A 13002-nucleotide genomic window follows, 5' to 3' on the forward strand; every position below is an offset into this window, starting at 1 on the left:
TATGGAGGAGATCGACAGTCCCTCTGTGTCCAGCTCTGAATCCCGCACCAACAGGGAGCCAGTTCCTTGCTGTAGAATATATCTGCTTTCAACGAATCCCTTGCATTCGCCAGCTCTCTGGTAGTTGTGGATCAATCAGCACTCAGGAATACAGGATGTAATGGCTATAGGACTACAAGTCCCAGAATCCTCTCCTGTCAGAACTGGATCCACTCTGCTAACAGGAAATGAGGTAGTTGTCCCAGTACTGATCACTAGGGGAAAAAAGGATCAACCATAGTCCCATCTGTAAATGTCCCTGAATGCCATAATGATAGAGCCAGTACCTTGCTGCATCCTTGGTGACCAATGGGAGAAGGACCCCCTTATATCAGTGGTCAGTGTGGTGGTCCCTTACATTGGTGACCAATGGGAGAAGAATCCCCTTATATCAGTGGTCAGTGTAGTGACCCCTTACATTGGTGACCGATGGGAGAAGGACCCCCTTATATCAGTGGTCAGTGTAGTGGTCCCTTACATTGGTGACCGATGGGAGAAGAATCCCCTTATATCAGTGGTCAGTGTAGTGACCCCTTACATTGGTGACCGATGGGAGAAGGACCCCCTTATATCAGTGGTCAGTGTGGTGGTCCCTTACATTGGTGACCGATGGGAGAAGAATCCCCTTATATCAGTGGTCAGTGTAGTGACCCCTTACATTGGTGACCGATGGGAGAAGGACCCCCTTATATCAGTGGTCAGTGTAGTGGTCCCTTACATTGGTGACCAATGGGAGAAGGATCCCCTTATATCAGTGGTCCCTTACATTGGTGACCAATGGGAGAAGGATCCCCTTATATCAGTGGTCAGTGTAGTGGTCCCTTACATTGGTGACCAATGGGAGAAGGACCCCTTTATATCAGTGGTCAGTGTGGTGGTCCCTTACATTGGTGACCAATGGGAGGAGGACCCCCTTATATCAGTGGTCAGTGTGATGGTCCCTTAGATTGGTGACCAATGGGAGAAGGACCCTCTTATATCAGCGGTCAGTGTAGTGATCCCTTACATTGGTGACCAATGGGAGAAGGATCCCCTTATATCAGTGGTCAGTGTAGTGGTCCCTTACATTGGTGACCAATGGGAGAAGGACCCCCTTATATCAGTGGTCAGTGTAGTGGTCCCTTACATTGGTGACCAATGGGAGAAGGACCCCTTTATATCAGTGGTCAGTGTGGTGGTCCCTTACATTGGTGACCAATGGGAGGAGGACCCCCTTATATCAGTGGTCAGTGTGATGGTCCCTTAGATTGGTGACCAATGGGAGAAGGACCCTCTTATATCAGCGGTCAGTGTAGTGATCCCTTACATTGGTGACTAATAGGCCGGTCAGCGGGAGGAGGATAATCTTACATCACCATCAGTGAGAAGACTGCCCCCCTTACAGATCATTGATGTCAGTTGTTACTGAGAGACAGGAATTGTTCATTGCTGAAGGAGCCCCTAGAAACCTTTGGAGGACGCCTGGCTGAGAAAGGCTGGACTAGGCAGTCATATATTTCTGTCCCTCTTGGTGGGAGTGGAGGTGACCCCTCTATAAGGATCTGCAGTCCATACACACCCAGCACAAGGCCGGGGTCACACTACCAGACGCTTCTCGGGGCTGCAGTTCCTCTGAGCTCCACAAGGTGGGGATCTCACTTCTACCCAGATAGGAGGTCTCTATGGAATACAAACAGGAAGTGATGTCAGGTACAGACAGGAAGTTCTGGGTGAGAGGTGAGTGGGGAGGAAGTAGAGAGGAGACGTTGGTGGAAGTGGCAGCAGAGGAGGTAATAAGATGTTATTTCCTATTTACACCCAGTAACCCCCCCGTCATGTCCATCCTCTTCCTCTGTAGTCATGTCCGTCCTCTTCCTCCGTAGTCACGTCCGTCCTCTTCCTCCGTAGTCACGTCCGTCCTCTTCCTCCATAGTCATGTCCGTCCTCTTCCTCCATAGTCACTGTGACATCTTTTATCTCCAGCAGATGATGATACACACATATATAGTGTGGGAACCCAGATTAACCCCTTCAGGGGCACAACATTCCCCCACTTCCGGGGCCGGAACATTCTCCTCATTGTGGAGATAAATTCTAGTAATATGGTCCTCTAAACAAACAGCACTGACAATAAATAGACAAGACAAGGACCATCCTGACCATACATTATTATTATTATACAGTATTTATAAAGCGCCAATAGTTCGCTCAGCGCTGTACATTACAAAGGGGGACAGAACATGTGACAGAACAATAACAATACAATGCAAAACATGAGGGGATCGAGGGCCCTGCTCCTTGGAGCTTACAATCTAGGAGGGAGGGGATGGTGGCACAGGAGGAGATAGCTGTGGGGGATGGAGTGGTAGGAAGAGTGGAGGAGGTCGGCAGGTTAGCAGGGGGTGGGGTAGGCTTCCCTGAAGAGATGGGTTTTCAGGGTGCGCCTAAAGGAGAGGAGAGTAGGTGATAATCTGATGGGTTGGAGCAGGGAGTTCCAGAGGATGGGTGACACCCTGGAGAAGTCCTGGAGGCGGGCATGGGAGGAGGAGACCAGGGAACTAGAGAGAAGGAGGTCTTGTGAGGAGCGGAGTGTGCGTGTTGGGTGGTACTTGGATATTAGGTCAGTGATGTAGTTCGGGGCAGTATGGTGGACAGCTTTGTACGTCAGTGTTAGGATTTTGAATTTGATCCGTTGTGCAATCGGAAGCCAGTGGAGGGATTGGCAGAGGGGGGTGGTGGAAACGGAGCGGTTGGAAAGGTGAATGAGTCTGGCAGCCGTATTCAGGATGGACTGAAGTGGGGATAGCCAGCGGTGAGGCAGGCCAGTGAGGAGGGAGTTGCAGTAGTCGAGTCGTGATATGATGAGGGAGTGGATGAGCTGTTTAGTGGTTTCTGGGGTTAGGAACGTGCGGATTTTGGCGATGTTGCGGAGGTGGAGTCTGCACGAGTTTGTTAGCGATTGGACTTGGGGCTGGAAGGATAGGTTGGAGTCCAGAATGACACCCAGTACTCTGGCCTGCGGGGCGGGTTTGATGGTGGCGTTGTTGGACATGATGGAGAAGTCAGTGGGGGGTGGTGTCCGGGCTGGAGGGAAGACAAGAAACTCGGTTTTTGGAGAGGTTCAGTTTAAGGAAGTGGAGCGACATCCAGTCTGATATGTCGCTCAGCAGGTGTGTGATTCAGGCGGAGACCGAGGGGGTGAGGTGGGGGGGTTGAGAGATAGATTTGTGTGTCGTCGGCATAGAGGTGGTAGTTGAAGCCATGAGAGTGTATGAGTTGGCCAAGGGAGGAGGTGTAGATGGAGAAGAGAAGGGGCCCGAGGACAGAACCTTGAGGGACCCCAACAGAGAGGGGGAGTGAGGGGGAGGTGGTAGCATTATAGGTAACGCTGAAAGAGCGTTGTGACAGGTAGGATGAGAGCCAGGAGAGAGCAGAATCTCTGAGGCCGAGGGAGTATAGTATTTTGAGGAGGAGGGGGTGGTTGACTGTGTCGAAGGCCGCAGAGAGGTCAAGGAGTAGGAGCACTGAGTAGTGGCCATTAGCTTTGGCTGTTAGCAGGTCGTTGGAGAGTTTGAGTAAGGCAGTTTCGGTGGAGTGTAGGGGACGGAAGCCGGACTGTAGGGGATTGAGGAGGTTGTTGTTGTTGAGGTGAGAGCTTAGGCGGGTGTAGACGAGACGCTCGAGGAGTTTGGATGTAAATGGGAGCAGGGAGATGGGTCTGAGGTTGTTCGGGTCACTGGGGTCCAGGGAGGGCTTTTTAAGTATGGGGGTGATGTGTGCATGCTTCAGAGGGGAGGGGAAAGTGCCTGAGGAGAGGGAGAGATTGAAGATGTGGGTGAGGGAGCGTAGGATGGAGGGGGAGGGAGGTCGTAGGAGTTGTGAGGGGATAGGGTCGAGGGGGCAGGTGGTGAGGCGGGCATCAGAGAGGATCTTGGAGACTTCCTCGATGGTAGTAAGGTCAAAGGTGCAGAGTGTTGGGGGAGCTTCAGTATGAGGAATGTAGGGTGGGGTGGAAGAGGAGGTCAGAGCAGTGGTGGGACCGTGGGAGAGGGGTGATGAGGGGGTAGCTGAGTGAGGGGGAACGGGGTTGGAGGGAGTTTGAGCAGCGAAGAAGTCCCTGCGGGTTATGTCGAGGGGGAGGGGGGATGAGGGGGTAGCTGTGTGAGAGGGGACGGGTTGAGAGGGCGTGTGAGTTGCGGCGATGTCTTTGCGAATTGTGTCAATCTTGTTTTTGAAGTGATTGGCAATCTCAAGGGCAGTGAGTGAGGTGCTGGGTGGAGGTGGGAGTGGCGAGAGTAGAGAGTTGAAGGTGGAGAAGAGTCGGCGAGGATTGGAGGAGAGGGCCTTGATGAGGGTCAGGAAGTAGGCTTGTTTGGCTGCATGGAGGGAGGAGGTGTAGGTGCGGAAGGCAGATTTGTAGCGGGTGAAGGCTTGTTGGGATTTTGTTTTGCGCCATAGTCGCTCCAGGGCACGACTGCCTACAAAGGGCAATGATTACACTGCACAGGCAGCCAATGGGCAATCATTACACTATGCAGCCAACACAATGATGGAGTGCCGGGGTCAGGAGTATGGAGCATAGAGCCCCTTACATTGCTGGTCAGGAGGAAGAAAACATTCCCCAGCCGGCCATGAAGAATATGTTCCACCATTGGTGTCGGAGGAAAATACTGAGGGGTCTGAAGGGAGTACACTATATTGCCAAAAGTATTGAGCCGCCTGCCTTTCCACGCACATGAACGTTAATGGCATCCCAGTCTTTGTCCGTAGGGTTCAATATTGAGTTGGCCCCGCCCTTTGCAGCTATAACAGCTTCAACTCTTCTAGGAAGGCCGTCCACAAGGTTTAGGAGGGTGTCTATGGGAAGGTTGGACCATTCTTCCAGAAGCACATTTGTCAGGTCAGGTACTGATGTCGGGGGAGGAGGCCTGGCTCACAGTCTCCACTCTAATTCATCCCAAAGGTGTTCTATGGGGTTGAGGTCAGGACTCTGTGCAGATCTGTCAAGTTCCTCCACCCCACACTGGCTCCTCCATGTCTTTATGGACCATGCTTTGTGCACTGGTGTGCAGTCATGTTGGAACAGGAAGGGGCCATCCCCAAACTCTTCCCACAAAGTTGGGAGCATGAAATTGTCCAAAATGTCTTGGTATGCTGACGCCTTAAGAGTTCCCTTCACTGGAACTAGGGGTCCAAGCCCAACCCCTGAAAAACCACCCCACACCATAATCCCCCCTCCACCAAACTTTACATTTGGCTCAATGCAGTCAGGGAAGTTTTCCTGGCAACCGCCAAACCCAGACACGTCCATCGGATTGCCAGAGAAGCGTGATTGGTCACTCCAGAGAGCACGTCTCCACTGATCTAGATGACACACAACTTCCTGTAAATCAATCTATCAAAAACTGAGCTTATAATATTTCCTCCCCATGTGCCCCTTTTACTGACTTCTCTGTCAAAATCAACGGTTCAACTATCAACCCGTCCCCACATACCAGGGTGCTAGGTGTAATCCTGGATTCTGAACTATCCTTTCTGCCCCACGTCCAATCACTGTCCAAAGCTTGCCGCCTCAACCTCTGCAACATCTCCAAGATACGCCCCTTCCTAACCAATGACACCACAAAGCTTCTCACTTCCTGGTCATCTCCCACCATGACTACTGCAACTACCTCCTCACTGGCTTACCTTTGCATAGGCTATTCCCCCTCCAGTCCATCATGAATACTGCTGCTAGGTTCATCCACCTTACCAATCGTAGTGTCCTCCACCCCTCTTTGCCAGTCCCTCCACTGACCTCCATTCAGTGTCCTCCAACCCTCTTTGCCAGTCCCTCCACTGACCTCCACTCAGTGTCCTCCACCCCTCTTTGCCAGTCCCTCCAGTGACCTCCACTCAGTGTCCTCCACCCCTCTTTGCCAATCCCTCCACTCAGTATCCTCCACCCCTCTTTACCAATCCCTCCACTGACCTCCACTCAGTGTCCTCCACCCCTCTTTGCCAATCCCTCCACTCAGTATCCTCCACCCCTCTTTACCAATCCCTCCACTGACCTCCACTCAGTGTCCTCCAACCCTCTTTGCCAGTCCCTCCAGTGACCTCCACTCAGTGTCCTCCACCCCTCTTTGCCAATCCCTCCACTCAGTATCCTCCACCCCTCTTTACCAATACATCCACTGACCTCCACTCAGTGTCCTCCACCCCTCTTTACCAATACATCCACTGACCTCCACTCAGTGTCCTCCACCCCTCTTTGCCAATCCCTCCACTAACCTCCACTCAGTGTCCTCCACCCCTCTTTACCAATCCCTCCACTGACCTCCACTCAGTGTCCTCCACCCCTCTTTGCCAATCCCTCCACTGACCTCCAGTGTCCTCCACCCCTCTTTGCCAATCCCTCCACTGACCTACACTCAATGTCCTTCATCCTTGTTGCCAATCCCTCTATTGACCTCGACTTAGTGTCCTCCAACCCTCTTTGCCAATCCCTCCACTGACCTCGACTTAGTGTCCTCCAACCCTCTTTGCCAATCCCTCCACTGGCTCCCATTCACCCAACAAATAAAATTCAAGATACAACAACTTATAAAACCATCCACTACTCAGCCCCTACTTACATCATTAACCAGGGTCTCTAAATACCAACCAAATCATTCCTCCCAAGACCTCCTGCTCTCTATTTCCCTTGTCACCTCCTCCCATGCTCACCTCCAGGATTTCTCAGAGCCGCTCCCATCCTCTGGAACTCCCTCCCCCAATGTGTCCGACTATCTCCATCTCTGTCCACTTTTAGACAATCCCTGAAAACTCATCTCTTCGGAGAGGCCTAGCCTATCCCCGCCTAAGAACTGTACATGTATTGTGTCCATCAGCCCATCCCCCACAGTTATTACCTTTTGTATCTCTCGACCCTCCCTCTTAGATTGTAAGCTCTGAGGACCAGGGACCTCTGAACCCTCCTGTATTCATTTGTATTGTAATTGTACTGTCTTCCCTTAAGCTGCGTAAACTGTTGGCGCTATATAAATCCTGTATATTAATAATAAAAGGAGGTTCCGGTGGACGCCGGGGTCCCTGTATACACACACCTGCAAATCAGAAGTGACACGCATGGTCAAACCGGATGTGATGTCATGCGCTGGTGGAATTCCACTGGAAGGGTGGAAAGGATGCATCGCTGTTCCACCAGATGTAGCAACAGGGCTAGGGGAGATGTTACACGGAATTGTGGGAAGGAATATGGGCAGTCTTACAGCCATGGATCGCAGACAATTGAAATGATCTAACAACGACAGCTGGTTCCCATGACTACGTTTCAAGGGTTAACCCTAGGGTTGGCACCCTTTCTTTAAGCCAAACCCAAACATTTTAGTGGTGTGCGGCACATTTTTTTTGTAGTATACAAAACAAATGAAAAACAAAATGTAGTACAAATAGATGTAAAACCTGTAAACCTTTTTAAAAATGGTGCTGCACCAAAACGCACGGTATTTTGTTACCATACTTGTTGCTGCAGGTGAATGAACGCAAAAGCAAGGTGTGTGGTTGTGCCATTAAGATTTAATGCAACGCAAAAATATCCCCCTAGTGCATGGGTAATGAATTACAATTCAAGGAGGCCTAGCTGCTAAATATTCTTTTCCAGCCAAGGTCCGAATTGCTCCCAAATATAACATAGAAGTAGGCTAATCATATCCATATTTCAAGTAAAAGAAACTTTAGGTGTCCCCATCAGAGTCCCCCTTACATTGGGTGTCCATATCAGTGCCTCCTTACATCAGGTGTCCCCATTAGAGTCTCTCCTTACATCATGTGTCCCTATCAGTGCCTCCTTACATCAGGTGTCCCCATTAGAGTCTCTCCTTACATCATGTGTCCTTATCCGTGCCTCCTTACATCAGGTGTCCCCATTAGAGTCTCTCATTACATCAGGTGTCCCCATCAGTGTCCCCATTAGAGTCTCTTATTACATCAGGTGTCCCCATTAGTGTCTCTCCTTACATCAGGTGTCCCCATCAGTGCCTCCTTACATCAGTAACTGTTACTGGTGTCCATATTATCTGCATGCTCATGATTTGTACCGATATATGGTATATAGAAGCTATAATTACCCTGTGTTATTGATTAATGCAAATGAACTGTTGAATTCCTTGTTCATCTATCTTATCTATATTTTTTGTGTATATTAAGGATCTGATCAGTTGTTTATTTTTTATCACATTGTATTCTAAGTAGACATGGGAAATAAGTTGAGTAAGGATGAGTCTGGAGGTGAGCAGACTAAACCATGTCCTTACATGTATATAGCAGGCACCTGTGGGGAATATTATGTGGACCCATTCTGGGAATTGGTGAGGAAAAGAGCAAGCCAACTTGAAATAAGTTGTTTGGCCCCGGCGGGTCCAGGCTCAAAACAACAGTGGGAGGAGGTGAAGAAAATTTGTGGGGTACATCCAAAACATAATTACCCCCCCGGTGTCTGGGATGAAAATTATATGATAAAATGTTTTAAAACATGGGAAAAGGCACTGAGGGAATATAGAACTAGATTCCCTCCGACTTCCCACATATATGTGAAAAAGACGGTACCCCCTGCCTATGACAATAGTGTCCTCATACCTGACCTGCCACCCCCACCTGCTCCGACTGCACCCCCGCCCTACGTATTATACGCAGAGGAGAAGGAGACCGACCACGAGAAGCCTAAAATAAATGATCCGTTGACTATTTATCCGGATCTGGGTTCACTGACAACTGCAGTGGTTATCGGGACAGCAGTAGAGAAAGACGGACAGAGAAAGGAGGATGAGAAGGAGTATCAAAGGTGGAGAGAGAAGAAGGAGAGGGAGAGGAAACAAATAGCAGAAAGGGAAGCCGAGCGCCAGAAACCATTAGATGACTCTATCAGAAAGGAGCAACTATCACCCGATGAGGGGACAGTAGTGAAGGTAGATAAGAAAGCAGATGAGGAAGGCTTAGGAAAAACCAGGGCACAACAGAGGAGAAAAGAGGAATCAGAGAGAAGGGCAAGGGAGAGAAAGGAAGCAGTCCAGTCAGCAAGAGGGACTCACAAGAAACAGGAGAAAAGAGCCGATGTGGAGGAAGAAGTTAAGGAGGAAGGTGACCCAGGGGAGGACACGGATCAGTCCGATGGGCAGGATACAGAGGATGAAACAGTAGAACAGATAGCAGCAAAAGACAAACTTGTAGTAGTCAAACAGAAACCAAAGAAAGACCTAAAAGCAAACATAACACTTCCACTGATTACGGTAGGGGACACAAAAGTACAGGTACCCTTACCAGTAGGACTGATAAAGGATCTTAAATCCCTGTGTCCTAACCCCAGAAAAGACCCAAAAGCAGCAGCTTCATTTCTTCATAGGTACACTTCAGGATCAGGACTGACATTAGAGGATGCGGTAGTTATTATACAAGCTATCGATCCAGACTCAAAACGTGATATGAAACTTGAAGATCTATATAATGACACAGTAGAAGCCGAAACCAAGGACAAGACAGCTGCATGGGATAAATTCTGGGAATTAGTGGGCATTTACTGGCAAAAGACATACAAAGGGGACACCACAATACATACTATGTTAGCATGCAAACAAGAACCCAGAGAAGATTTTTATACCTTTATAAAACGGTTGCACAAATTATATGTGGCCACAGGTATTAACTCCCCTGAACTATTTGTGTCCACTTGTATGTCCAACGGGGATCCCAAAACGGTGCAACTAATCAAATTGGTGAGTCCAGGGTGGGCTACCATGACCCCAGACATGTTTCTGGAGGATGTAGCAAAAAGGGCTTCTTCAGGAGTGTTTAATACAAAAGGAGGGGTTTTTCCAATGTTGGAAGGAAAAGATGAGTCGGTTTCTAGCCTGTATAATGCTGACTCTGACCGTAATGTTATGATGTACCAAGGACAGGCTGATAGAGGATCACAGGAATACAGTAGACCCGGGAATAGGCAGGGCGGATATAATCAGAAATACTATTCACCACAGTATAACCAAGTTGCTTATCATCAGAATGGAGAGTATGGGAGCCCCCAGGACCCGGGTTGTTTCATATGTGGGAGCAAAGAACATTGGAAGTTAGAATGTCCCTTAAGAAGGGGATCCAATCACTTCAGAGGCAGAGGAAGAGGAAATTACAGAGGACCAAGGGGACAAGGAGGGGGCCACATGAGGGTCAATATGAACCAACAGCCGCAACAGCCAGCCCAAGACTTAATAACCATGGATTGGCAAGGGCAACAGCAAGGGCCACCCCCACCACGTGGTGGTCAGCCACATCGCATGTCTTACTAGGGCTGCCCAGGACATGTTCCCCCTTTGGTCATGCATTTTGTTCCGATAGATTGGCAGGTGTTACCACAAGTGGTTTTAAAGGTTGACCACATAAAGGTGGTCTTCCTACTGGACACGGGAGCTTCTACTAGTTGTTTGAATGACCGCCGGTTTATTACGGACAAATGCACTGAAGGGTGTTCTATGGGAATAAATGGAACAGATGTGACACACAAAGTGACCCCTCCACTGGAGGTTCGTACCCCAGATAACATACTCATTGCTAAATTGACCTTTGCCGTCCTGCCCATGTGCCCAGTTGCGTTGATGGGTAGAGAGTTAATGTCCGAACTCATGATCAGCATAACATTTGACAATCAAGGAAGATTGACAGCTAAGTCTAAGATGTGTGAACTGACTAATCCAAAGAGGCGGGACCATATAGGACTGTACATGCTTCTACCAGATGACCTGACCTCCCACCCGATTTGGGCGGAGGACAAAACTGCAGTAGGCTTTGTTAATTGCACCCCTTACAAGCCAAACCTAAAACAGGACGCGGTCCCTTGTTATCAAAAACAGTATCCCCTGTCTGAAGAAAAGATAGAGGGTATAAGACCAGCCATACAAATTTACCTGACAATGGGTGTTCTCAGACCGACAATAAGTCCCTGGAACACACCTATTAATCCAATAAGGAAAGCAGATGGTTCATGGAGGCTAGTCCAGGATCTCAGAAAGGTAAACAAGACAATTATTCCCCTACCTCCATTGGTAGCAGATATTACGGCAATTTTTGGGGCTATTCCCAGTAGCTCGCGATTCTACACTGTAATAGACCTGTCCAATGCTTTCTTTAGCATTCCGGTTGAAGTAAATGCCCAGAACATGTTTGCTTTCCAATGGGACGGTGGTCAGTTGACCTGGTCTCGTCTACCTCAAGGTTATGGGGATAGTCCTGCTGCTTTCTCAATGGTATTGAAAGCATCTTTAGACAGTTGGGAGCCAAAGAGGGGATCCACCTTACTCCAATACGCAGACGACCTAATGGTCAGCCATGAACACCGCGAAGACTGTGAGGTAGACTCAAGACACTTGCTAGATTACCTAGCCGGAAAGGGCCATTTGGCCTCAAGAAAGAAGATACAATGGGTACAGGAACAGGTGGAATACCTGGGTTGCCTGATTTCAGGAGGAGAAAGGTGCGTCTCCCCAGCCAGGGTAAAAGCCCTAATGTCCCTCACACTACCAACAACTAAGGCTGCGATGATGTCCTTCCTTGGGTCAATAGTGTATTGCAGGCAGTGGATCCCTGACTGTTCCCACTATGATGCGATCCTCCGGGAAACAACAAAACAAGAGGCCCCACAACAGATAGAGTGGACCCTGGTGAGGAAGGAAGCTTTTGGTAGACTGATCAGGTCTCTGACCGATGCCCCAGCCTTAGCACTGCCGGACTATGAGAAAGAGTTTCAGCTTTACAGTGTAGTGTCAGCGGACGCATTTGCAGCCGTACTCACACAGGAACACGGAGGGAAAAATAGACCAGTGGCTTACCTTTCGAAGAAGTTGCCTTGTGTGGTTTTGGGCATGCCTCATTGCCTGCAAGCGATGGCTGCATGTGCGATGGCTGTAAAGGATGCAAGTAAACTGACACAGGGATCTCCGACTGTGTTATACACCACACATTCAATAGCAGCGCTATTGCACAATATGACGACACAGCACATGACAGCACAGAGACTGAGTGGGTATGAAGTGATCTTACTCAGCACTGCTAATTTGCAGATTAAGACTTGTCCGGAAACGGCTCCGGTGCTTAGGCTGCTACACATGCTGCTGAATTTGGGTGAGACGGGAGGAGAAGTGGTGACTATACCCCCCCTTCATGACTGTAAGGAAATGGTGGTAGAAAATACTTCACCCAGAGATGATCTGAAGGACATACCCCAATTGGGCAGTATAGATGTTTTCGTAGATGGCAGCTGTGTCAGACCCGATGATCATACCTACCAAACGGGTTATGCTGTAGTAGTGCTGCCGGACATAATCATTGAAGCTAAACCGCTTCATGCCAATTCAGCCCAGCAAGCTGAGTTGGTTGCATTAACACGAGCCTGTCGACTTTTTGCTGACCAAAGAGTGAACATTTACACTGACAGCAGATATGCATTTGGGGTGGTGCATGATTATGGCGTAATCTGGAAAAACAGGGGTTACCGAGCAGCAGATGGTAAACCTATACAGAACCAAACATTAATTGATGATCTAATCTCTTCTCTTCAGCTGCCTGAGGCAGTTAGTGTAATAAAAGTACCAGGACATTCCACTAAACGTGATCCGTTAGCCAGAGGTAACAATTTAGCAGACAGAGCAGCAAAGGAAGCAGCCGCGTCCTCCACTCCCACACACAACATGACATTGTTTATGCAAGATTTCACATCACCCGACTTTGACACAGTGGTACGTATCATGCAACAACTCTCCACAGAGACAGACAAGAAACATTGGAGAGACAATGATTTTGTAAAAACGGAGAAAGGTATATGGGTAAAGGAAGGCAGGATGGGCATCCCAGCAACCTCAGCGCCCCTTCTACTCTCCTACATACATGGCCCGGGACATTTGGGACTCCCATATGTCCTAAAGCATTATAAACAACATTTTGAAACACACGACATTACGA

The 13002-nt window shown here is 49.0% G+C and overlaps 1 protein-coding gene across 1 annotated transcript in view; it reads left to right on the plus strand.

The window, feature by feature from the left end:
• Positions 1-13002, plus strand: part of LOC149460830 (uncharacterized) — a 90047-nt gene that overhangs the window by 14339 nt on the left and 62706 nt on the right. The window contains 2 exon segments of the mRNA XM_089679264.1: positions 8601-10311; positions 10387-12866. Coding sequence (XP_089535390.1) covers positions 8601-10311; positions 10387-12866 — 4191 coding nt within the window.

The sequence above is a fragment of the Staurois parvus genome, unplaced genomic scaffold, assembly GCF_062004578.1.
Source record: "Staurois parvus isolate SC_StPar_1 unplaced genomic scaffold, SC_StPar_1.0 ptg000221l, whole genome shotgun sequence".
NCBI lineage: Eukaryota > Metazoa > Chordata > Amphibia > Anura > Ranidae > Staurois > Staurois parvus.